General features: G+C 39.0%; 1 protein-coding gene across 14 annotated transcripts in view; it reads right to left on the bottom strand.

The window, feature by feature from the left end:
- Positions 1-895: 895 nt before the first annotated feature.
- CAPRIN2 (caprin family member 2) overlaps positions 896-23473 on the bottom strand; it is a 32776-nt gene continuing 10198 nt past the window's right edge. For 5 of the 14 annotated variants that reach the window (XM_088055226.1, XM_088055231.1, XM_088055233.1 and 2 more), the window contains exons 7-21: positions 21711-21872; positions 21157-21200; positions 19038-19823; positions 18111-18152; positions 13735-13866; positions 13442-13529; positions 12941-12996; positions 12246-12347; positions 10539-10640; positions 9762-9914; positions 6782-6962; positions 5049-5234; positions 4027-4127; positions 3259-3325; positions 896-1807 (exon numbers count right to left, since the gene is read on the bottom strand). In XM_088055226.1, coding sequence (XP_087911352.1) covers positions 1239-1807; positions 3259-3325; positions 4027-4127; positions 5049-5234; positions 6782-6962; positions 9762-9914; positions 10539-10640; positions 12246-12347; positions 12941-12996; positions 13442-13529; positions 13735-13866; positions 18111-18152; positions 19038-19823; positions 21157-21200; positions 21711-21872 — 2771 coding nt within the window. In that variant the 3' untranslated portion in view covers positions 896-1238. The remainder of the gene's footprint in view (positions 1808-3258; positions 3326-4026; positions 4128-5048; positions 5235-6781; positions 6963-9761; positions 9915-10538; positions 10641-12245; positions 12348-12940; positions 12997-13441; positions 13530-13734; positions 13867-18110; positions 18153-19037; positions 19824-21156; positions 21201-21710; positions 21873-23473) is intronic. The other 9 variants (XM_088055228.1, XM_088055230.1, XM_088055234.1 and 6 more) reach the window with 9 other exon arrangements.

The raw sequence follows: 23473 nt of genomic DNA, 5'->3' as shown, positions 1-23473 counted from the left end.
TAAATAAGCAGATAGCTCAGCTGTTTTCACTTTGAAGCAGAGCTATGCAGTCTTAGATATACCAGTCAGGCTTGTGCACTGGCTGTATTAGTACACTCAGAGCACATGCTTTCTACTGTTAAAACAATTTGCTGAAGCTTTTGAAAGGAGTGACCTACCTTCTTGCTAGATCATATAACCATTTTAAACACTGAAACTCTTTCTAGTATTTGAACAAGGACATACATCATGGCTATTCAGTTCTCAGGCCACAAGAGTGCTGAAGTCTGGTCAAAAACCCCAAGAGCTTTAAGAAAGGGATTTCAGAAACACTTCCTAGCATTTGTATTCAGGTTTGATGTAAAATGCAAGCACCAGGCTTCAACTATGAATACCAAGTTCCCCAGCAGTTCTGTGAAATGAGGAAATAACCTGTACTAAAACCTGATTCAAGTCTCATGCAGGGGGGAAGCCACAGACATTTATGCTTCATAAAGCTGAATTTTAACTTAAAAATTTATTGCAGCTGAATAATAGTGTAAGCCAGTCCCTTCAGTGACTGTTTGCAGGTTTAAGAATTTCATTCACTACTGAAGGATTGATGTTATGACCATGCTAGATTTTGACAGGGCATGTATTTAAAAGTACTTCATTAGAAGTATGTAGCATTGCACTTGTAATTTCTTGCCCTTTAGGAAGAAAAAAGGTAGCTAACTCTTGAATTCATTTTGATCAAGGTAGCACCTTTGAGAATGGCATTAAGCAGGAACTAAAACAATCCCAGTTAAATACAAATTACCCTAAATTATTGAAACTTGGAGACCAGTTCTGTGTAATATTCATGTACACCCCACACCAGGAAAAAGGTCAGTGATATGTCTTAAAATTAAAACCACGGGCAAGATTAATACTAAAATGCATATTAACTTGTTTTATTGAGGCACAACAAGGCATTGTGAATAGCCCATACTTGAGGCAATCAATAGTGTAGTAAGCTGGACATTAATACAGTTTAGGGTAAGTGCAAACAATATACATTCACAGCTTTATTAGCAAGGCTACATCACAACTGATAAAGTGCCAAATTAGTGCTGATTCAGTACCCCAACTCCATGATTTCACCTTGCAAAACAGGACCACCATTTCCCCCAATAATGGAACCACATATCCTCTATAAAGTCAGTAGTAAGTGCAAAGCTAGTCCCACCCCCCTCACCAAGGTGTTTGGAGCAGCTCTTTTGTAAACATTGCACTGGATTTTAGTCCTGATAAAGGAGGTATCCCGAAAAGGTGGAGTATTTCCAGCTACTTCCATAGATGGCTCCCCGATGCAGCCGTAGCCAGATCTGATCTCCCTGGAACAGCTGCAGGACTGCATGGTTACTGGCTGTTTCATGGTCAGGAGCCCCATCATTTGCATATGCTGACACAAGGACCTCTTCATTCTTCATGAGATTCACATACAGAGGGACATTTACAGCCAGTTTCAGCATGTGGAAGATGAAGACATAGGTACCATTCACCGGACAGTTGAACCTACCAAGCTGGATATCAAAAGTTTCTCCAAGGTTGTTCAGCAACAGGTCAAACACAATGGGCTGGTCTAGAGTTCCAGGGGCCAGGTTGGATGTTCGAGCTGCAGAGAAGGCGACCCTCATCTGCTGTGGGAGCGGGTAGACGTGCACCGGGAGTATGGTGGCAGCCTGGCTGGTCACTGGCATATCCACAGGGGTGATGCTGCGGGAGTCTCCCTGCCCAGAGTCCCCACTGTTAAAGGTCTCATTATCTCGTTCTGGGCTGCTCACCTGGGAAGAGTCACTCCACCCTGCTGTTAAGAACCATTAGCAGTGATAAGTATTATAACAGAAGGATACCCTTAAGCCTCTGGACATAATCTTAAGCTGCAAGTGTAGAGCTTTGCAGCAGATTGATCTTTGAGCCACAGCAAGTTGTCAAAGTGAAAAGAAAACTTTGAGCATAGCTTACATTCATCACACTTGCATTGAGCAGGAAGGGACATAACTGGGCTACGAAAAATTACTTCTTATACTTCCAAGTAGGACAGGGTAGTATGTTGCGGTATTTTTCACTTTAGTCTATCACATGTCAGCTTAAAAAGCTTATACTAACGTCTACCTTCGGAGAGAGAACAAAATGTAATTGCTGAAAACACTGAAAGTTACAACCAAATCATCATCAAGATCTCAATCTTTGCTTCATGTTACTCAACACTGTTCTGTAGATGCATTCCTAGTAGACCTTTTCAACTTATGATTCTAGAATATTTTAAGTCTGACAAACTAGAATTGCTTTTAAGTTTTCTGCACCTCACTTCCCAAAAGAAAGCTGTTAATCTTTTCAAATATCCAAGTTAAAAGGATCTAGAATGAAAACATTAATAGAGCTGAGAAATTTAGAGCAGTCATACTCAAGTTTCAAACCATTGTTATTTCCACTGAAAAAAAACCACCTTAACACAAAATATGTGAAATTGCTGTGAAATGCTAATGCTAATGAGTACTTCTGTCAGCTATTAATTCACCATGATCTTATATTTAGTTCCCTTCTGAAGTATACTCTATGAATCATCCCTCAAGCTAGTATATGACCTGCTTTATTCTAAAACAGCTTCCACAATATGCCATAAACTCCCTTTAATCCTTAAAATAGTGATGTACAGCTACTCTTCATCTCACTTCTCACCTGTAGCACTGAAAGCCTATCTTCTTCCAGCACATACAGTAGAAACAATTCATCTTGTTTCCAACTCTTGAAAACACATGCTATTCATGCTTGGACTCAACTAGCCTTATTTATTTCTTTAGGTTTTATAATCTGCTATGGAAATACAGAGTAAACCTGTATTACTGAGTAAATTTCCATAGAAAAAATTATTTTACAAAGTCCCTGTGATGTGATAGCCTATACAGAATAAGCGAGAGAAAATTAATGAGAGAAAACCAGTGCATCCTCCCTGAACACAGGGAAGCACCCCATATGTGTTTTCCTAGCCAGGTTATTTGTGAAGTTCAATCAGGTACCATTGCGTCAAAATTTTGACATGAAGACTCCAGACTGAGAATAGTGCAATTAAATCTTCTGCTGTGCAGTGTTCTGGAAGAACAGCACTCAGGCCCCCAGCTAAGCTTGGTTAACTTACACCAAGCTTGATCTTTTAGGTGGGTGATGGTATTCTGTTTTTCACACTGTTCCCTGTAACACCCCAGCTGCCATGCCCAAGCACATTTTGGACTACTAGGGGCCTGATGTTGGCCTTACCTCTTGAATTTGCTCGAGGACCACTACTTATCCCACCTCGTTTATAGCACTGCTGGTAATTAACATCCTAAAAGAGAAGTGTTAGGAATATGGCTATAAGCAAATCTGAACTCATGTGACGCAAATACACTTTTTTGCACAATGAATTCGGTCTCTAGAATAGACAATGACAGTTCAGAAACAAGGTGTAGATAAACAGCTTTACTTGTGGAAAAACTACTTTTGATAGTTTGTATGAAATTAAAGATCTACATTGATGACTGTTGTAGCAACTTAGCTTCTGAACTATGGACTCAGTTGAGTCCATACTGAGCAATACCTTTAAATCTCAAGTCTGTTCTGAGCCTGCACAGAAGACATTGATGACATTCCTCACACTAGGAACCTCTGCCTTCTTACTTTTTATTTATGGAGTTGTTTTCTCTAACCACATTGTCAGCCAGTCCATTTAGGAGTTCATTATTTTACATTACAGAGGCATTTTAGTGAACCAACTTTTAAAATAATAGACCAGACTCATACTATGCTATTTACCATCTGTTTGCATTTCAAAGATCCCTCTCAGACTAAAATCAACCTGTCATACAGAGATATTACCTGTCTGAACTGACTTGTTTCAGCTGCTGTCTACCGTTCCAAAAAAGTGAAACAAAACTAAGCTCTAGCTTGTAAGTAATAGTTCACCTGTTTAGATAATGAAAAACAGCCCTGTTAGAAGATTCGGCTCCTGTACAGTGGAAGGCTACTGGAAATAAAGTCAATACTCACCCTCTGAGAATACGGCATTCCAGCATAATCTCTACCAGGAAACTGTAGCTGGCCATAGTTGCCATTAGTTAATGAAGGTGAACCTCTGTAAACATCAAAACCTGTTCAAATAAAGTTTATTATTAGTATCATTCATTGTTTGAGTTACAGTACAAGTCCAGAATATAACTACAGCTCTTTTTTTGGCAATTATATACATTAAGTTATGGAGTAATAGAGCTATTCTTATATTTGGCATTGACTAGGAACCTTACTACAAAAACAAATGCATTTCATTAGCTACTCGTAACTTACACACTGTGGCTATATCAAAATGGTGTATTTAAATATATTAGCATCAGGCCCTATCCATTGCCTGTAATACTAATGGGATGTCACAGAACAGCTGAAAAGCTTGCTAAATCCATAAATGGGATTAAGAAACACTTTCTTGTCAGCTATTACTGGCATACATTTATATTTATATTTTATACATTATTATTTATACTATACAACTTTGCTTTTTTAGCCATTAACTTATTAACTCAAGCTATTATTTAACTACCAAAGCAGAGCTGCAAGTAATTTCATACCTGACACCACCAAATCCTGAACTGCTGTTAAGCCAGAACTATAAAACTCATCATCTGGTACATGTTCCTACAAGGTACTGAGCAGGCTCAGCCCAACAACTGAAGCACCTATCACAGACTAAGTGCCTTTCCACTTCAAAGGGGAAAAGGCCACAACCTGAAGCTGATGACAATCTAATAAGCTATTAGTGAAAGTTTCTATCTTCATAATTAGGCAAGCTATGAAATTGCTGTGCCATTTGGCCTGACATCTCAAGTACAGAAACCCCCAATAAAAGTCAGAATGAACTTCCTTAAATGCTACAACAGAGGGCCCCATTCTCCACACATTGCCCTTAAAGTCTTGTTTTGAGACATTTCACACATGGAACATTAATACTATTGTGTTAAATCCCATTCTACTGGCAGTACATGAGATCACCTTCAGGATGATAGTAAATACAGACATACCTTTGTAACCACCAGGGGAGCGGTACGAATTAGCCAGTGACCTTCCACCTCTAGCAGACCCTCTGACAGACCCACGACTGTTGAGGTAAGGCTGTGGGGGTCTGGGAATAACATTAGCCTGTGCTGGATAAAAGGCAAAGCTACCATTGCTTACAGGAACAGGTCCATCAGGTTGATAGTTCACTGCTTAAAACAGAAGGCACAAATAAGTCAAAGCTTTTTATAACTGCACTAAGTTACCACACACAGACACAAGGGTGATGTTAGGACATTCAGAGATGAATTAAGCTGCTCTGAACATTCTGCTCTTCTGTCCCTTCATTACTTCATTTAAGTGATTGGATCCTTCCCTTTGTTTTGTAAAGTGTAGTGCTTGTTAAAATCTACTGTAGACAGCACAGGCTCTCAGTGTAAGCCTCTAATGCATTCAACAAGAGTCAGTTGCACAGGTGAGAACAAGTTTGCCAGCAGCATGAAAATACCCAATCTAGGTTAAAATCAAGTAACATTTGATTAAGAGTTTTCACTGAAAATATGTCACCTCAGTATTGACATTCCTCAAAACAGCTAGAAACTCCATCACACCTAGATAGCAATAAGATAACTATGGAAAGCAAATACTTGGGTTTAGTATCTTCAATAGACATTCCTAACACATACCAGATAGTTCAGCTCCAAAGCAAAAGGTATTCAAGAATGCTATTCACCCACAAGGGTCAGTGGCTAGCTTTAAATACAAACCTTGCAACCATGAATGTACTTCCACAAGACCATGCTATATTTCAATCCAAAAAGCTTTAAATTGATCCAGAACAACAGGATAAACACCTATGTGACGTCTGTGCAGAGCCACTGCACAAGGCTAATAAAATTATTATTTTTCCATAAAAGAAATCCAGAAGGCTTATCACCTATAGTCTCAGTGATGAGAAGGAGCATTGAAGTTGAACATGCTTTCCCCACTGCTACATTTAAACTGTTCTTTGGATTTTTAAGGTCTCATTGACTTTACATACAGTCTGTTTCTAGACTAAGACCTGTGAAAATCACTCTGGAAAAAAAAACAGCAGTTGTAAATGACCTTGAGCTGTTTCATTAGATGGCCTTATGAATACAGGTCCCTAGTTGTAGCCTTCTTTCATTCTAAAACCTCAAGATATTTAGGGGTCAGTTTCATGTCAAATTTAGTGTCAGCTATAAAAATCCACCTCTTGCGCTACCTGATAATCAAGTCAGGTTTGTGTTGAATGCAACAGGTCAAGACCACTTACAAGCTCAGTATTTCCCAGGTCAATTTGAAAACTTATCCCAGATTCCTAACTTAGCGTTCAGCAAGTCCCAGCACTGACTGCAGTATTACTAGAGACCAAATTAGTGGTTCCAAATAAGAGTATTTCATCATTGCTACTATTCCAAGCAAATGATTGTTTGACCAGCAAGTATCACTGCATACTTGAATTTCTCACCTACTGGGAAATTCAGGCACGTGTCTATTCATCTAATACAAAAACAAGTTTGAACCAGCCTTTCATCCTGCTAGCAGCTTGGAAATTAAGTTTACATACCATCAACTACATCAGATTTGATGTATGCCTAATATTAGACATTACATAGCACCTTTTAAGAATTTCACTGGGTTAGAAGTACTCACAGCACATAAGGAATTTAAATACTATTATAAACCAAACATATTTAAAGACAACTTGAAATACAGATGCAAGTGCAGTTCTCACCTGAAGACAGAGATTCTTGTGAAAGAGAGGTTTGTTCTGCAGCATGAGAAGACTGCAACTGGCATTGAGGAGGAGTCTGTGTACTTGCTGTGGAGAAACTCTGATTATATCCCGCTGATAAAGAATCCTCTTTAACTTCCTGGTCTTTACGTGGAGGCAATGGTGCGTTCACTTTAAATACCTAAAATATATTTGAAAATAAGAGTTTAATGCTACCAGCTAAAGTCTCTGCCTAATGCCACCACCCTGCTATGCTGTGGTTTGAATCCATATGCTTTTTAGCACATTTCTAGAACACCAGCTGTTTCTTAGAAATAACCAAAAACACCATATATCAACCCATCCTTTCCCCTCTGCAAACTTACAGAACACACTCCTGTTCATGTAGCTACTGCCCAAGGAACAGCTTGATTGACCATAGCTACTGTACTTTGTCAGCAGAACAATTACCATACAACAAGCTATTTTCCTTCTATGGGAAATTCGCTGGGAAATTCACTGATGACCTGTCCTACAGCTCAAGTTGAAGCTGGGACAGCCTATCCTGAGATGGGATATTCACATTTGGAAAGAATACGGGTCTTTCTGCATGACTTGGAACCTGATGTAACTGCCATCCACTCAAACACCATATTAGACATAATTTGCCCCTTCAGTAAATGCAGCTTCATCTTTCCTACTCATTTAAAGCTCCCCAAGAGTAAACACTTAACCTAAGTGAGTCCTGTCATTCAAATGTTATGGTTTGGGCAGTACAATGATGAGCAGATATTGTTAGCTCAATCTAATAACCCGGACTTCAGTCAGTCCAGTGACTGCATTACTTTATAGCCAATAACACAATTACCAGAAATAATGCTGTCAAAAGTGACAACCAGTATCAACATCAAATAGATCCTTTTAATCAAAAAGGCCTAAATTTCACATAAAGAGCTGTCAACAATACTGGCACTGAGTCTACAGGTGTATCTAACATTTTCCCAGACTATAAACTGTCTGAAGAAAGACTTAGGCAAAAGCAACAGCTAGATGACGCAAGAAACAGCTTCACAGCTTGACAATTCTTGCCATTCGCAGATGCCCTATTAACTAATACCTTTTCCAGGGTCAAGAAACCCAGTATTGCCTCTAAGAGGCAGCATGGAAGCACTTCATGATACTGAAGTGTTGAGCATAAATTTAAAACCATTGTAAAATAAAACAAGCTTTGGGTTTGTTTTTTTTATTTTGGGAGGTTTTTTCTAATTTTTGATCACTTCATTTGGTAAATAAAGTGATCCAAAGCTCTCCTTTTTCTAAAAGAAATCTGAGAATGAAGTCAGGCTATCAACACCCACAATCCTGAAGTATTTGTAGCAAGTGGTCTGCTTTTTCCCACAGTGAGGGTTACAGGTAGAACCCAAATCAAGGACTAGGGCTACAGGTCAAGCCTGTCTTCAAGCTTCCATAAGCACAATAGCAGCAATAGGATGCTTAAGGACTTGTAATCAGATATTTCCATTACTGTCACTGTGATACACTACTTAGCAAGAAGTCATCCTGGCTAGCTACTCAAGTCCAGTGACTGTGCTTTCCTGGCAGCAATAAGAGTTAACATCCTCATGACTTAACCCAAAAATCCCAAGAGCAATCTCAGACACTTAACATCTCTAAAAACATTGTCTTAGTTCAAGTGAGCTTTCAGTGGTATTGTTATGATCAAAGCACTGTGAACACAGACAGCAAGCCCAAACGTAATGACTGAGACCAAGACTCCATATTTATACCATGGCAAGAGTGGTATAGACCACTGAGTCCCCAAAAGACTCTGGATTCCTTAATCACAGCATGCTGCCACTTCTCCACTTTCAGGAAAAATCACCACCTTACTATGCTATCACTTAGCATAATTTAAACACATCTAGCTTAGAAAAAACCACCTCCCTACCACAAATTGCCTTATTTGTAATGTGTGCCACAACTCTGTGCCTCTGAGGTAGGTTCAACTTGAACCTCTTCTACCAATACAGAAATCAAGCAGAAAAAGTGATTTTACTACAGACCACGCCAGGATGTCACAGAAGTTTTAGTTGTTAACTCCTGTGATCTGAAACACTGTTAGATACCTTCTTCCACCAGTTCCTACCACATACATATCTCAATATTGCAAAACAGTTTGTCCAGCAAGTTATGAACTGCATTTCTGTTAAAATGGAGAATGCCTCTGGAGAACCTAAATCTTGCTTTTGAGAAAAACATTAAATCAATGTTTCTATCATCTTCTGAAGAATGTACCAGAGGAGTAAGTGTTGCCTTCCCTTTACTTAATGAAACAGAGACCCTTCCTCTGAATCTCTCTAAGCCTGCACTGCAGATTACCAGGAAGTAGCAATGTTTGTTACTATTTTTTCAGGCCACACACCATTACTGATGTTCTATATTTGCAGTGAACATCTCAGACTCTGGTTTGTACACTGACTACTTGTTAACAGCATAGGATAATGAGCAACACCAGTCTTCCAAAAACACATTTTCCGTGATGCCAGTAGACTGATGTTTTATCCCACTGAAGCAAACAGTATAACAAGACAAACTCGGGCTTCTGGAAGCATTCTGTCCTAATATCTATATGCTTCAGAATTCCCATTCTCCAACAAAGTCTGTTGGATTTGAAATCTTTTCCCAAGAACAGTGTAAGTGTCCTTTAAGGGCACAGCTATCAATCTGTTGATTTCAGGCCTGACTTCTCCCTCTTAGTTCCTTGAGGCTACTAAGATATCCTAGTATTAGTTTTTTGGCACTATACAGAGCAAAACCAGGATCTTTGTTCTTAGATGATCTCTTTTAAGTTCTGAAGAAATCAGAACCAGAGGACTAATGTAGGTTTTTCTGTTAAAACAAAATGATCTATCAAATTCTGTACTATTCCAAGAGAAGCCAGTTCCTCAGTGTAAGTCCCAGTTACTCACATTGTTGTCAACTCAGTGTGTTGCATACTTACAGTCTGCATAGCCTGAAAGGGAGCTGTTGTTATTGTGACAGAACTGCTGCTTGCTGAAGGAGACTGAAAGCTTTGTGCTGGTGGCACTGATGGCACAGGGGTGCTTGAAGTAGGCAATGGTGACTGTGGCTCACTTGGGAGGGGAATAGTTGCCTGGGGGAAGAACAAATGTAATGAAAGGTCACTTGATAATTATCAGGCAGTAACAGAAGCAGTTAATTTGTTCTAAAGCCTAGACTGACAGAAGTCAGCAGTTTCTGCAGGATGACATTTGGACATAGTAGAGCTACAAAATAGCTTTTGCTTACAATTTCAAATCTTGCTGTGCATCCTCAGCAAACAGTACTTCTATTGCAGTCTCTGCTGATTAAGTGAAATGTGCCTATGAGCTACTATACATACCATTCTTTGGAATAATATCACTATAAAGAGACATTAGGTATTTTTCCCTATCACTAAGGACACATAATGCTTTCTGTTCCATTTAGTAAAAAGATTATTTGGCTGATATTAAAAATTACTTCTATTTTCTGGAGGAACTTAGGAAATTTAGGGGGTCTAATTTTTTTTCCCTGCTTTTCAACTTAATTATGTTTCAGATTAGAAACAATGCTGACTTGTCCAGACAAAGTATTAACCAGCATTAGGCCTCAGCTGTGCAGATGGCAAAATGAAGTGTTTGTACCAGTATTTATAGGAATCAGAAGTCAAAAGGAACATGTCTGGAGCCTTACCATTTCAGCAACATAAGTATTTACCTTATTTTTAATAGCTCACCTGGGCAATTTCAATCTTTTTAGGCATCAGTGGCTCAGAAATACGTGAACTTGTCTGATACAGAGTATATTTATCATTCTCTTGAGAAAGTGGTGTTGATGCCTACAAGAAGCCATAATGCACCTGCTATTACAAGGAGTACTACAGAGTCCTGGTAAAGCTATGAATCACCAGTGCAAAAGTTGAAACAAATGGATTTTGAAAGACCAGGACAAACATTAATTCAAAGGCCAAAGCATTAAATAGTCATCTTAACCAAAGCTTCAAGTAATTAGCTTTAGAGATTCAGATTTAGATTACTCTTCTTACACAACTGGTTGCACAACTAACCCTGCAAAGTCAGAACATTTTAAGAACCGGGGATTGCTTCAAGCACTTACAGTCAAGTCTGCTACACACACACACCTGTCTCACTGAATTAAATGGAAATCTACATTGTGCCTTTGGTAAGCTCTGTTGAACAAGGCTGTGCAAAGCCTGCGTGTTCTATAGTTAGCTTGCACTTGTAACGCTAAGCTTAGGAGTTGCTTAGTACTTAAATAGAGAGCCTAGGGCTAAAGACTACCAGTGCTGTGCTCACCATGTACACATCAGAGTGCCACAGACAGCACTGGTGTGTACTTGCACACCAGGGGGAGCACTGTCACCATGGAGCGTATTCCCTGGCTGTGCTGGGACCAAAACTTAACTACTGCTTTCCCTGGAAAAGAACAGACACTAGACTTCAAGCTAAAGGGACTAGAGATATGCTGGGAATAAGCAACCCTAATTCCAAACCATAAGTTTGCATTCTAATAAATCAGATGTTCTACTTTATAGCACAGCACAAGCCTTCTGGATGCATATTGAACAGCAAAATTATTGAATGCTGTCAGCACAAGGAGTCTCATGCACTGTAGAAGGGATAAAAGGTGTCAAGAATTGGGACAAAACTGCTGATTCAAGAGGACGTAAGACTAATAGCCATATCAGTATATAGTATATTAAGAAATAAATTCTACATACACAGTATGCTGATAACATGTACATCAGCAAAACAAATGTAAAAAGCAAGAACATTTCCCATTATAATCCACACACTCTGAATTAGAGTCTAACAGGAAAGAGCCAGCTGTGTTCATGAACACAGCAACACAATTCACAAGAGATTTTTAAGACAGTGATCTGCATAAATTTAAACTTTTGGCTCTAAACAGTATTTGAATGTTTAACTGCACATAAATACAATTAAGCAAGCAAAGTTTTACATCTTAGTCTCTCAAACACTAACTGAAGAAATGCTGGGAATCTGACTTTTTGATGTTCAGCTATTTCAGTCTTCAGGTTACACACAGGTTCTGCTATTTCATGACAATACCCATCCCAATTTATGCAACCTCTTTTTCATGTTTAGAGGGAATATTCTACTGTAACCAAAGCAAATATTTATGCTGCTCCCATGTTCCCACAAGAATGTGCACTACACTTTAGTGAGAATTTTTCATCCTACACCCTTCCTATGTCAAGAAGCAGACTGTTCACTCTGCATTCATGTAGTATTAGCAAGACTTTTCCACCCATCTTTAAGAATTCCAGACTGTAGGCTATACTACTGCTGTTACTTGTATGTTGTTCAAGTACAGTTATTCAGAAGGGCCCCAGCTCAGCTGTCTGTTAGGGCTGGCTGTCACACAGATCTGAATGCCATAGAGCCCCAGGGTATGGTACCTGTGGTGTCACCAAGTCTTCAGTTTCAGAGCCAGAAAGAGCATGATCAGCAGATGCCAGGGAAGTGTTTGAACCATGCAGCACCATGGATGAAGCAGCAGCCTTGCAAGAAGAGAAAGCAGATAAGGTTTTGAAAATATCGAATGCAAGAGTGTTTGATTTCACTAAAACTCACACCCTCAGTATGTCCAAGTAAACCTCAGCATAATGCAGGGACTGAAGCATTTTGACCAGTCAGTCTTTTAAGAATTCTTGTTCATGGCAAGGGAACACATTGAAAAGCAAAAGTCACAAGACACACAAGCACGGTTACTGAATTTAAGCTTCATTTAACCACAACTACCAAAGCTTGAGATACAGTCTTTGGTTTAAGGATCTTTAAGATGAAAACACTATCTAGGAAAGAAACTAGCTGCACTTCTGCACACAACTACTGGCTATGACCTGAATCTACAGGTAAAATATGCAAACTATTTCAGCATGTCTTCAACTTACTTCAATAGACTTCAAGCATTTATTGCCCCTTTTCAACCAGAAGAGCAGCCAGCATTGTCATGATTTGAGTGATCTTAGACTCACAAGCTACTGCACTGTATGAAATACAAAACTACTGGCAAGAAAAACAACTCAGGTATTAAGTCCATGCTGGTAAGTAACCTATCTACCTCTTCAGGTTAGTCCCAACTTCAACTTACCTTAAGGGGCTGTTGAAGAAAATCACTCTGACTTGGCAGTTTCTGCTCTTTTGAAGCTGTAAAAATAGAATGCATTAAGCAAAATTTACTTGTAAATTCAAACACTACATATAGTTTTGATGTGCAGTTCTATTTTTTTAAAACATTTCATGGTATGTGAAGATGCAAAGTGTTTTTACCATACAGACTGCAAATATTTAAACCTAGCATTAGTAAGCTACACCAAATTGAAAACTTCAGATTTTTGGTAAAAGAGGACAGGTATTAAATGACAAAAATATTTTTATCACAGAAAAGATACCCACTTACCAGATTAAAAAAAAAAATTAATAAACCAGGTAATTGAGTTATACAGCCCAAGATCCACCCAGTCTTTTAGCATTGTCTGTTCTTTATATTTAAATAAGCTGTCTTCACCAGGCCTACTGATCTACAGCCCAATCAAACCCTGTTAGTGCTTGTAAAATTTTACATAGCATTTACACTTAGGGTATCACTTACCTACAGGACTACTTGCTGGAGTAACTGAAGGAGGTTGGGATGAACCAATGGCACTTGGTGAAGCTTTATCAAAATCCAGAATGGACTCCTTTCAAAAAAAATCACCATTGGGTAGAAAAATCATTAAACTCCAGGTATAAATGAAACATTATCACTTGACAAGCTGCTTTTAGCCATTTAGGGCTAAATTCATTCATTCAGTGCCAACACACCGTCAGCAAACAGACAACACTGTTTTCCCTAACCCAGTAGGAACTGGAGCTCTGTGCCTACAACAGCAGGGAAAAACATACTTGCATGAAGTTGTAAGTCCCTTGTATCTTAGTCATCAGATCCTGAAGTTTTTCCCTTCTCAATACTGGATCTTTTGGAAGAGTTGAAGTAGAACAAAATTCTGCAGCTGGCTGATGTACAGGTTTAGGCACCTAATAAGGAGAAATTATATTAAATCTAATACTGGAAGCAAGACAAGCTGTCTTATCCAATGTACTTCCAGGCTAAGCTAGAGGTGTCAGACACTGTGGGCCAAGGAATTCTGTGCACTTATTGATAGTTCCTGAATCAAGTTTTCACTTTATTAAAAAAAAAAATGGTTTCCTGTTGCTATAATTAGTTAAGCCATAGATTTCATAGAATGGTTTGGGTTGGAAGACAGCTTGAAGATTATCTAGTTCCAACTCCCCTGCCATGGGCAGGAACACCTTTTACAGATTAATTCACTTCAGTTTCTTAGAGTCAAATGTAAAGAAGTTGCCTGCATCTAGTGCAAAATTAAGCACTTCCATCTAAGGAAACTCACTTCTTAGTTGAGGGCCAGAACAAACTTAAAAATCAAAGCTATATCACTCAAGGCTTATTTCCCCCCAATAGAGCCTACACCAATAAGTACAGATCTTTTATTAGGAGGCCATTTCCAGACACTCTGAAGAAATTGCACTTAAGGGATACATTGCAAACAAATAATTCAGGATGAGACCAAAGTGTTTCTACTGCAAAGCCATAGTCTCAATGCACCACCTCCTGCAGAAAGTATTACATCCAAGCTTGGCATAAATATACCTGTGCTCCCCCACACAAGAGCCTAACAGGAACTTTTGCAGGGCTTTATTACTCCTTGATTATTTTAGCTGGCTCCTTAACTCTTGTCCATCCCAAGTGGTTCTCACTCCACTTTAAAAGAAGGACATGTTTTGTCAAAGAACAAGTCAGCCTAAGGTAACAGAAAAATCATAATAGTAATCTCCTAAAGCAGCAGAAGCCCTGTTATTTATAGGGTGACAATAATATTGAACTGTCTAGATAGTCTAATGTGCCTTTTGAAAGCAGCATGGAGAAGAGGTAGGCTCATTAGCAGTATTTTAAAACAATTTTTTGTGGTTCTCAAAAGTTTAACTGTTCTTATCTTTGTCTGTGCAGCTAGAGGGAGGCAAACCTTAAGATATTTAGTTGCATTATTTCAACTGCCCCAAATGTTGAGATATGCAGGAACATGTGAAAGCCTTTCTTTTCCTATGGGACAAACAGCTGTGTTTCTAGCAGGAGGTTACAACTTCAATATATTGTATAGCAGTCTTATTGAGCATTTGCATGAAGTCATTGGATAATATACGGCAGAAATGTATTTGTGTTATGATGACAATTATCACACTAAATCCACCACAAACAAAAAAACGTGCTCTCTGTCCACTTTTAGTACAAGCCTAAGAACACTCTTGCATTTCTCCTTTTTAACAGTTTTCTGAAGCTAATCTCTGGCCTTTGCAGAAATTCCAATACCATGCACAGGCAAGAAGCTTACATGATTAACTCTGGAGGACTCAGTTTCTAGTATCTATGTAGCCCACATGATAGCTGCTTGAGGAGCTGTAAGAAGTTTTATTTGATTCCATAGTTAAGAGCACATCTTTGTACAGCTCTATCTTAATTAGAAATTCTGCTGCACAAGCACTATGTTTAACTACCAGTTAAATACAAGTTTATATTGCTATAGCTTCCAATAATGAACAATAACTACAGCTACTACAGCTTTTAAAGATATAAGTGTAGGACAAAAGCTACTGTTGCATTAAGTTAATCTCAGCGAGCTATAGATTCAGTTACTGGCAATCTGGATCTTTCTGTCCATCACTTTTAGCCCTCACTTACAAAAAGTCTTAAAATTTACAGCACTTTCTGTCATAGTAAATCTATTATGGGTTAAACTGATTCATGCTTTACCCTCTTCCTCCTCACTACCATTTCTACTAAGACACAAGGATAGTACTAGTTCTGCATGTTTGAAAATGGGTAACAGAACTTTCCAACTTTAGGTGACCTAACTAGGTCAGCCTGGTAGGGTCTAAAGTTCTTAAGATAGTCCATTAGCTATGCAAGTGAGACTTGTACGTTAAACACAAAAAAAAAGTTGAAAAAGCCCAAAGAGCATGGAAGCAAAAAAGACTTGTCACTTTTGCTTCCAAATACAATAAAATTCCTGTATGCTTTTACAGTCTGTCAGAGCTTTTATCTCCTTTCCTAGCTCATACTCTATGCATTCTGTTGGTAGCATTCTTTACTTCAAGAAGTTCAAGAATGCTGGGTTACATATATTATACCAGGGCTTTCAGCTAGGACTGAAACATACTTTCCATTCCATAGAATTTATTTTCTAGTTCATATAGATATTAAAATACACTAGCCAGAAGAAGCTGCAGTGAAGTTTCCTCATTGATTTGCTGCTTTGCTGGTACTTAGGGGTTCAAAGCTACAATATTTAAGTGCAAAATAAGATCATATGCAGAAAGGTATCAGGAAATTAAAGTACTTCAGTTTTTATGCTTTCTATAAAAAAGAGATGCTTTGAAGAAGAGCAGGTACTTGACATTCTAAAGATGTTGTCTTTCTAGCCTACAACCAGGTGCTGTTTCTAGTAGTCATTAAAAACTAGCATCAGACTCTGATCTATTAGTCTGGCTCAGATCAAACCTGTACATGCTAAGATCAGTTAGCACTAACCTGAATGTTGCTTGAACCACTAGAGTTGAACAGCATTGGTAAATTCAGAGTCTATTTTGTCATAAGAACTGTTTCCGAAATCTAACTTCAACACTACTTATACATTCAGCAGAATGCATCTTGACTTCCATTCAGAGAATTGACTGAAAGTAGAGGCAAAACATCTAGAATTTGTTCTAGGACCTGTTAAACCATTGCAAATAAACCAATGGCCACTCTGGAATCTGGCAAGTCAGAATGCCTATTACCAGGGACTCCTGTTAAAGCTGGATTTTTAGAGACTGAATGTCTACTTACATGCAAACACTAACATACCACCTCATTTCATACCATCTCATTTACTAGTGAAACTTCATTCTATGAGACAGGACTTCAATTCCTCTTTAGGTTTGTTAGTTATGGAGTACTAAACAAGGTGGAACGGTGATACCTAAGCTGTAAGCAGTGATTGCCATGTAGATACACAATTAAAATCTGCTTTCTACTCAGAGCAGCATTCACAGCAGGTATGAATTAAATGGCATGCTGGATGACAGCACAAGCCAAACTGTTTTGCTTTCCCATACCAGGCCACAAATTCAGCTCTAATCAAATTTGCTGGTCCACAGGTTGCACAAACATTTAAACAGAACAAGAGTTAAAACAGGTCTGCACATCAGCTCACCCTGCTATCTTAGGCTCAGCTTCCTACAGTATTGCACCTTAAGGTATGTTAAGTTAAACAAGCATATTTTAATATCTCAAAACAGTTTTTTTTAAAGACCTCAGAGTTTTAAGAGTTAGTTTCAGCTCAGAGGGCAGCAGCAATGGCACAGGTCTTTCATCTGCCATGCCTATGTCTCTGCACAAGAGCATTTATAGATTCTCAGAAACACAGATCCAGCTAAAGTACTGCATTGTCTCTTTTTTTACATAAGGGTAAGAAAAATTGTTATCCCAAAAGTTTAACATGATTTTAATTGTTCTTTTTATGCACCTCAAGTCAAAGATGTAATTTTTTAAAAACTGGTTATGGGAACTAGTTATGTTGACAATACATTGTTTTCTACTCATTCAATATATTTTTGGTATTAGGATTTCTCAATAGCAACTAAGCAAAAATAAAGCCAGCTGATGCTTTCCTATGGTCTATGTAAACCCAAGTTTGAATACTTTAAAATATGTTTTGTTTACTTCGTTCAGCAACCCCCCTTCACTGACCTCACGTTCCAGCATTTAGTTTAATTTTGCCAGTATACTGCACACCTGTACACTACTAGGGAGATTCTGAAGCAGTTTCCAAGTTTCTCCAGATGACTGGAGACCCTCCTCTTTACTCATTGCAGCAGTTTTCTCAACCACTTAAGCCATCCATCTATCCATCCCATATAAAAATAAGAGGAAGCATCTTCTCATTAGGAAGCATCTTGCATTTAAGATAACCTGACACCAGAAATTCCAAGGCACCTTACCAGTGCTCGTGACTAATGCAGAGCTTAGTTTCAATTATAGGAATACTGTGTATAGTTGGATGTACAACACCTATTTGTACTCAGAGTTACTTAGTGAAGCAACCAGATTTTCCACCTGTACCACCACCAGTGGACACAAGATTCTACTCAGCTTGAGTGTAAAGATGGATCAATCTGAAACACCTTAATCCCATGTTGTTACCCAGTGCTGCATTGTTACATACTTTTTTAATCTTGTATTCAACCTTCGGTTTGCGGTCCCGCTTCTAGGCACAAGAACATTCATTTTTCAGTTATGCCAGGTTTACCAACAAGATACAAGCTAAATCATTTGCCACAAGTAACATGGGATGTACTGCTTCCTGCTTTCTTGCAGGAAGATAGTAATGGTGACAATACCACATACAGAGAACTGCTCAATTCCCCATATTTTCTTCCTGAAGTCTACCTTTAGATTAACATTTCTCTTAGTGACCTAAGGCAGACATGGCAGAGCTCAGTTTTCTGTTTTGACAGTGGTCAGCTGTGTTGCTACCCAAGCACAGGTGAGAAAGAAGGTAATGTGACCAAAGGGTAGCAGCCCGTTCAGCTATAAGCCATGCAATGGCTTTCATTTTACATTTCTAACACTACGCTATTGTTAAACTCCCAGGACAGCAATATGGTTTATGCATTCATCTGGAAATACATATTTAAGCCCCTGTACAGTTGGTGTTGCTTGATCTAGACATTAGATCTCTCTTGAATCAGCAGCTATTTTAATCAAAAGCCTAAAAATTACTGAAGTGTTATTTGCATACAGCCACAAAGTATTTGATCCCTGGATGAGTCATACCTGCTTTGTACTGGTAACAGTGGCCAGTGCCAATAGCTACAGATGAACCAAGTTAATTCTCCTGTCTTATGCATAAAGCAGTTATTCAAGGTTCAAACACAGAAATACTGTGCTGATGTAAAAAGCAAAGCAGACTATCTTGCTATTCAGATATAAACTTTAGCCGCCAGAATTATTTCCCCCAAGAAAGAATGAAATGGGAGTCTAAATATTGGCCTACAAAATACACCTTAGACATCTCTGCTAATAGGTGGCTTTATTCCAATATGCTAATGTCAAAAGCTTATGACAGATAATACTACATATGCCAACTCACTTCTTTGGGTTCCATATCAAACTTCTTTGGCCCCATCTGTTCCTTTGGCCCCATACTGGCAGCTGCCCAGGACTTCGGAGGGTTCTGTAACTGCGGTGATGACACTTGCTGCTGCCTGTCAGCTTTTTCCCAAGCCTCTCGAGTCTCCTGCTTCTTTTGTTCTGGCTCCTCCCTAACATGTGCAGCCCAAGCCTTCATAGGCTCCTGCTTCTTTTGCTCTGGCTCTTCCCTAACAGGCACTTCCCATGTTTTCATAGGGTCTGGCTTCTTTTGTTCTGGCTGCTCCCTAGTTTGGGTTACCCAAGGTTTTGGAGATTCCTGCTTTTCTTCTGGTTCTTCCTTAACTTTGGTTACCCAAGGTTTTGAGGACTCCTGCTTTTTCTGCTCCTGCTCTTCCCTAACTTTTGTTACCCATGGCTTAGGTGATTCCTGTTTCTTCAGGTCCTGCTCTTCCCTGACCTTTGCTACCCAGGGTTTGGGAGACTCCTGCTCCTCTCGGACACGTGCTACCCATGCCTTTGGAGCTTCCAGCTTCTTTTGTTGTTCCTCCTCCACACGGGTCTCCCAGGACTTTGCAGACTGACGCTTCTGTTCCTCCTCTTTAGCACGAGCTTCCCAAAGCTTTAAGGTCTCTTGTTTCTGCTCCTGCTCTTTAATATCAACAAGCATCTCCCAGGACTTTGGAGGTTCTTGTTTTTTAGCACACTCGGCTTCCCAAGATCTGGGCTCTTCTGGCTTCTTCTTGACAGAGTATTCTGCTTCAGGCAAATAACGCCTGTTGAGAAACTATATAGACCAAAGAAACTTAATGGCTCCCAAGAACACATTTTTCTACTACAGTTCAGGTCAGTTAAATTAGGTCACCCATTTATTGAAAACTGCTGACTAAAAGCAGAGCCTAGACAGTCTAAGCACTAGTCATAGAAACTATGTGGCCATGGCTTTATCCTACAACACTGCAGACTAGCTTTGCTTGGCATGCCATAGAGAAACAGGGAACAGTGCTGAACAGCACAAGTAAAACCCAGCTGAGTGAATCTACTGCCCTTATCCTCATTATCATGTTCCTAGGCAGTAACAATGTCAAGTTCAATTGTTATCTTTATAAAGGTAGCTATCCTTCTAAGCACCTAAAAAGCTCAGGTACTATATTAGCAGACATTCTGATAAGCACCCCAATATATTAGATCCAGAAACCAAGTATAACCCTCATTCATAGAGGAGTTTTAATACTAAATTGTCACTAGATTCTCAGATTTAGTACCACTGGACTTCAACTGCAGGCTGTGTTTAGTGTCAGTAAGTCACAGTTCAATGACGATAGCCTAAGTTTTTCTAAAGTTCCCACTTGGTCATGAACAGGAAGCAAATACATGAAGTGAAGAATGTACAAGGCTCACTGGCTGAGATCTTTTTTCTGGCTAGACACCAGATGAGAGTCAGGTAACAGTGCTACCAATAAGTTACAAAACCTTGTTCTAGAGTACACCCTCTAGTGGGATACACGGGAAACGGGGACTCAGCATTTTAAGAACTAGTATTTCCACCTGGAAAAGACACCCTCTTTCATACTTTTTGAACCAGGATTTCTATTCTACTGACAGTCAAAGCCAGAATTCAGCAGGCTGAAGAGCTGCTGAAACAGATCTACACACCCCTGTGCACAAAAGTCTGTCTTGGGTTTCCTACTTTCTTAACAAATCAGAGTAAGACCAATATCATTCTCAACCCCACCAATATCAAGCCTACTGCAACAAGCATAGCTCTTACAGACAGCTTTAGTAGATGTGTATTTTCTCTATTCCACAGTACACAAAAGATCAGTGTTTCCACTCTAAAGGCTGATGCTTTGTTTTATTCAGGAAAGCACCAGAGCATTAAAGTACTATACTGCTTCATGTAATCCTGCTCCATTTACCCCAAAATAAAACCCCAGACGCCATAAATTTAGGGTTAAAAATAGAAAGGCAACCAAGTCTTTAATGCTTCCTATATCTAGCAATACTTAGATTGCTGTTCTGACTCCCTTTTTAAGTTTAAAAAAGTGCTGCAGAAGAGCATTTATATGTCTGATAAATCACAATACTAAAGGCAAGTAATTAACAGTAGAGTATCTTACCTCCTGTGGCTGTATTTCAGATTTCATAAGCTCCATAATGGATTCTAGAGAAAGGATGTTAATTTGTTTCAACTGATCAAATGCAGAAAGGTAGATCAAACGCTAGTAACTCTTTAAATCTATTTAAATAGTAGTACACATTTGCTAGACCAAATATTCTGAAAGCTTAGCTTGCCCATTCAACATGCTATTCGTTGACTAGCTTTTATTTTCTGACTGTTTTACAGCTGTGGAAGTTTAGAATTAAACAAAAAACATTTTATAGTATTCATAATTTTGTTATCCTAATATGTAACATTCCCCAATATGTAACACCAGACAGTTCCCACATCTTCAACTTGCTCAGAAGGCAAAAGCATTGTATTACCATGATTTAATATTTTTTCTATGTTATTAGCTAAGATAGGGCTGCAAGCCCTGCAGGTTCCATTTCAGCTACTACATTGCAAGTAAGCTACAGCACAGCATTAGATTTAGCATCAAGCTATGCAAAGTCAGTGCTCAGTTCAAGCCTTTCCCAACACTGATAAAAATTGAACCCTGTAATATTCCACCTGGTTCTTTGGCAGACTCTCCCTTTGACAGCTGTCTTGTTTTCTCGGGTTTTCTATTTACTTCTTCCAATTCTTTAACTGGCATAGTGGTGCGAGGAGTTGGAATACTTTCAAAGTAGCCAGAGTCTAGAAGTTTGGATAACAGGTCCTTCATGTGTTTATCTAAAGAATAAAAATCCACAAAGTTAAAATAGCAAAATCTGAAATTAAGGGGTATTCAGATTACAGATTAAGACTTGTTACTTTCTCCCTTTATATGAACTGGAGTTTCTCCAAGTTCACACATCTCACCAACCTATAGCAATGAAATGTTTTAGTAAAGGAAATAATTTGACTGTTTAATTTAATGCAGTTGGAAACATCGTTACAATCCCATGCAAGACTGCAGCTTGTGTTTAAATGCCCACAAGTTAAACACAGAGCCACCAGGTCTCCCACATTCTTAGAAAGGGCTTTGATTACCATGTGTAAGCTAGCCAGCATTGATACTAAAACCATGTGAGACTGCAACAGAGGTCAAGTTAAACAGTCACAATGGAACTACTCTATAAGACACTCTTGCTGATAACAGGATGGTATCTCAAAGAAAAGTCAAGAACTGTATGAACAAGCAGGGGAAATGCAAGGGACTGCTCCCAGGCTGAGCTTACTCCTCTGAAGCTGGAAAAGATTCAGAGCTGACATGGTTGAACAAAAGCTTAACTGTGTACTCTGAGAAGCACTGTCCAGTTTGCTTCTCTGTGCAAACAAGAGACAGCAGTCTAGAGTAGAAAGTAAAACCTCAGAAGTAACAGTGATTCTAGAAATTGTTTCAAAGGAGCTGGAAACAGGGCAGCCTTGAGAAGAGGAAGAACATTCAGTGAAAGATCACTCCTATCAGCGACAACCACACAAGCAAGAGTTGTAGCTAGAATTTAATATGGCTATAAAAAACTGTCTTCCAAGGCAATGAACACTAATAAAACAACCTAACAGGTTTATCTGAAGTCAAACTTGCACACAAAGGGATGCAAGACTGACACTAAATGGATTGAGATACTGATAAATAATCTATTCATGTCAACAGATACAAGGCTAAAGTTACCAGCCTGTAGCAATCCAAGTCTGCAGTTTGTTCAGAAACACATGGAAAGATTTAATATCTAGTTGTCAGTTCAGCTACCTGTATCTGGAAATTAAACAGGGCACACTAATGCTCTGTTCTAACAGTTTCAGCATTGTTGTCAGTAACAAATGAAAGATTCCTGCCACACAGCTGCTACAAGATTGGTATAACACATCAAGCAAGGGATGTTCACAATAGAAAAGACACTACAACTCAGTTAAGGGGAGTTTCCTCACAAGCAAGTTGTAAATAGGAGCACAATGTATATGTTGGCTTATAACCAGGGATTTTGGAACTGTGCCACAAATGGAAGATCTATAGAGTCCCACAGATTTTGGTATGCTTGAAAAGTAAGGACACTTGCATTACATCAAAGAAAGACTGCACTGTGCATGATGAGATGCCAGCAAATTCCATTAATGACTACCTTTCCCTAGTGTGGTGTCCTCCACTGTAGGGAGACAACAGGTACGAGTCTAGAATTCCTACAAAGAAAGAAGACTCTTCAATGCTGTGGAACCTTCAGCCCAGGGCAAATGAAGCTTTGTAATACATTAGTGTACTCAACTAAGCATTTCATAGGGGGGAACTGTTCCAAGCTTAACCCATTTGCATGTCACTATAGAAAAAGCTTCCCACTGTTCTGTAAGGTATTCAT

This window comes from Pseudopodoces humilis, chromosome 5 (assembly GCF_049639895.1).
Source record: "Pseudopodoces humilis isolate 2021_Gansu_Grassland_sample_001 chromosome 5, ASM4963989v1, whole genome shotgun sequence".
NCBI lineage: Eukaryota > Metazoa > Chordata > Aves > Passeriformes > Paridae > Pseudopodoces > Pseudopodoces humilis.
This window is presented reverse-complemented; position numbering and strand designations above follow the sequence as displayed.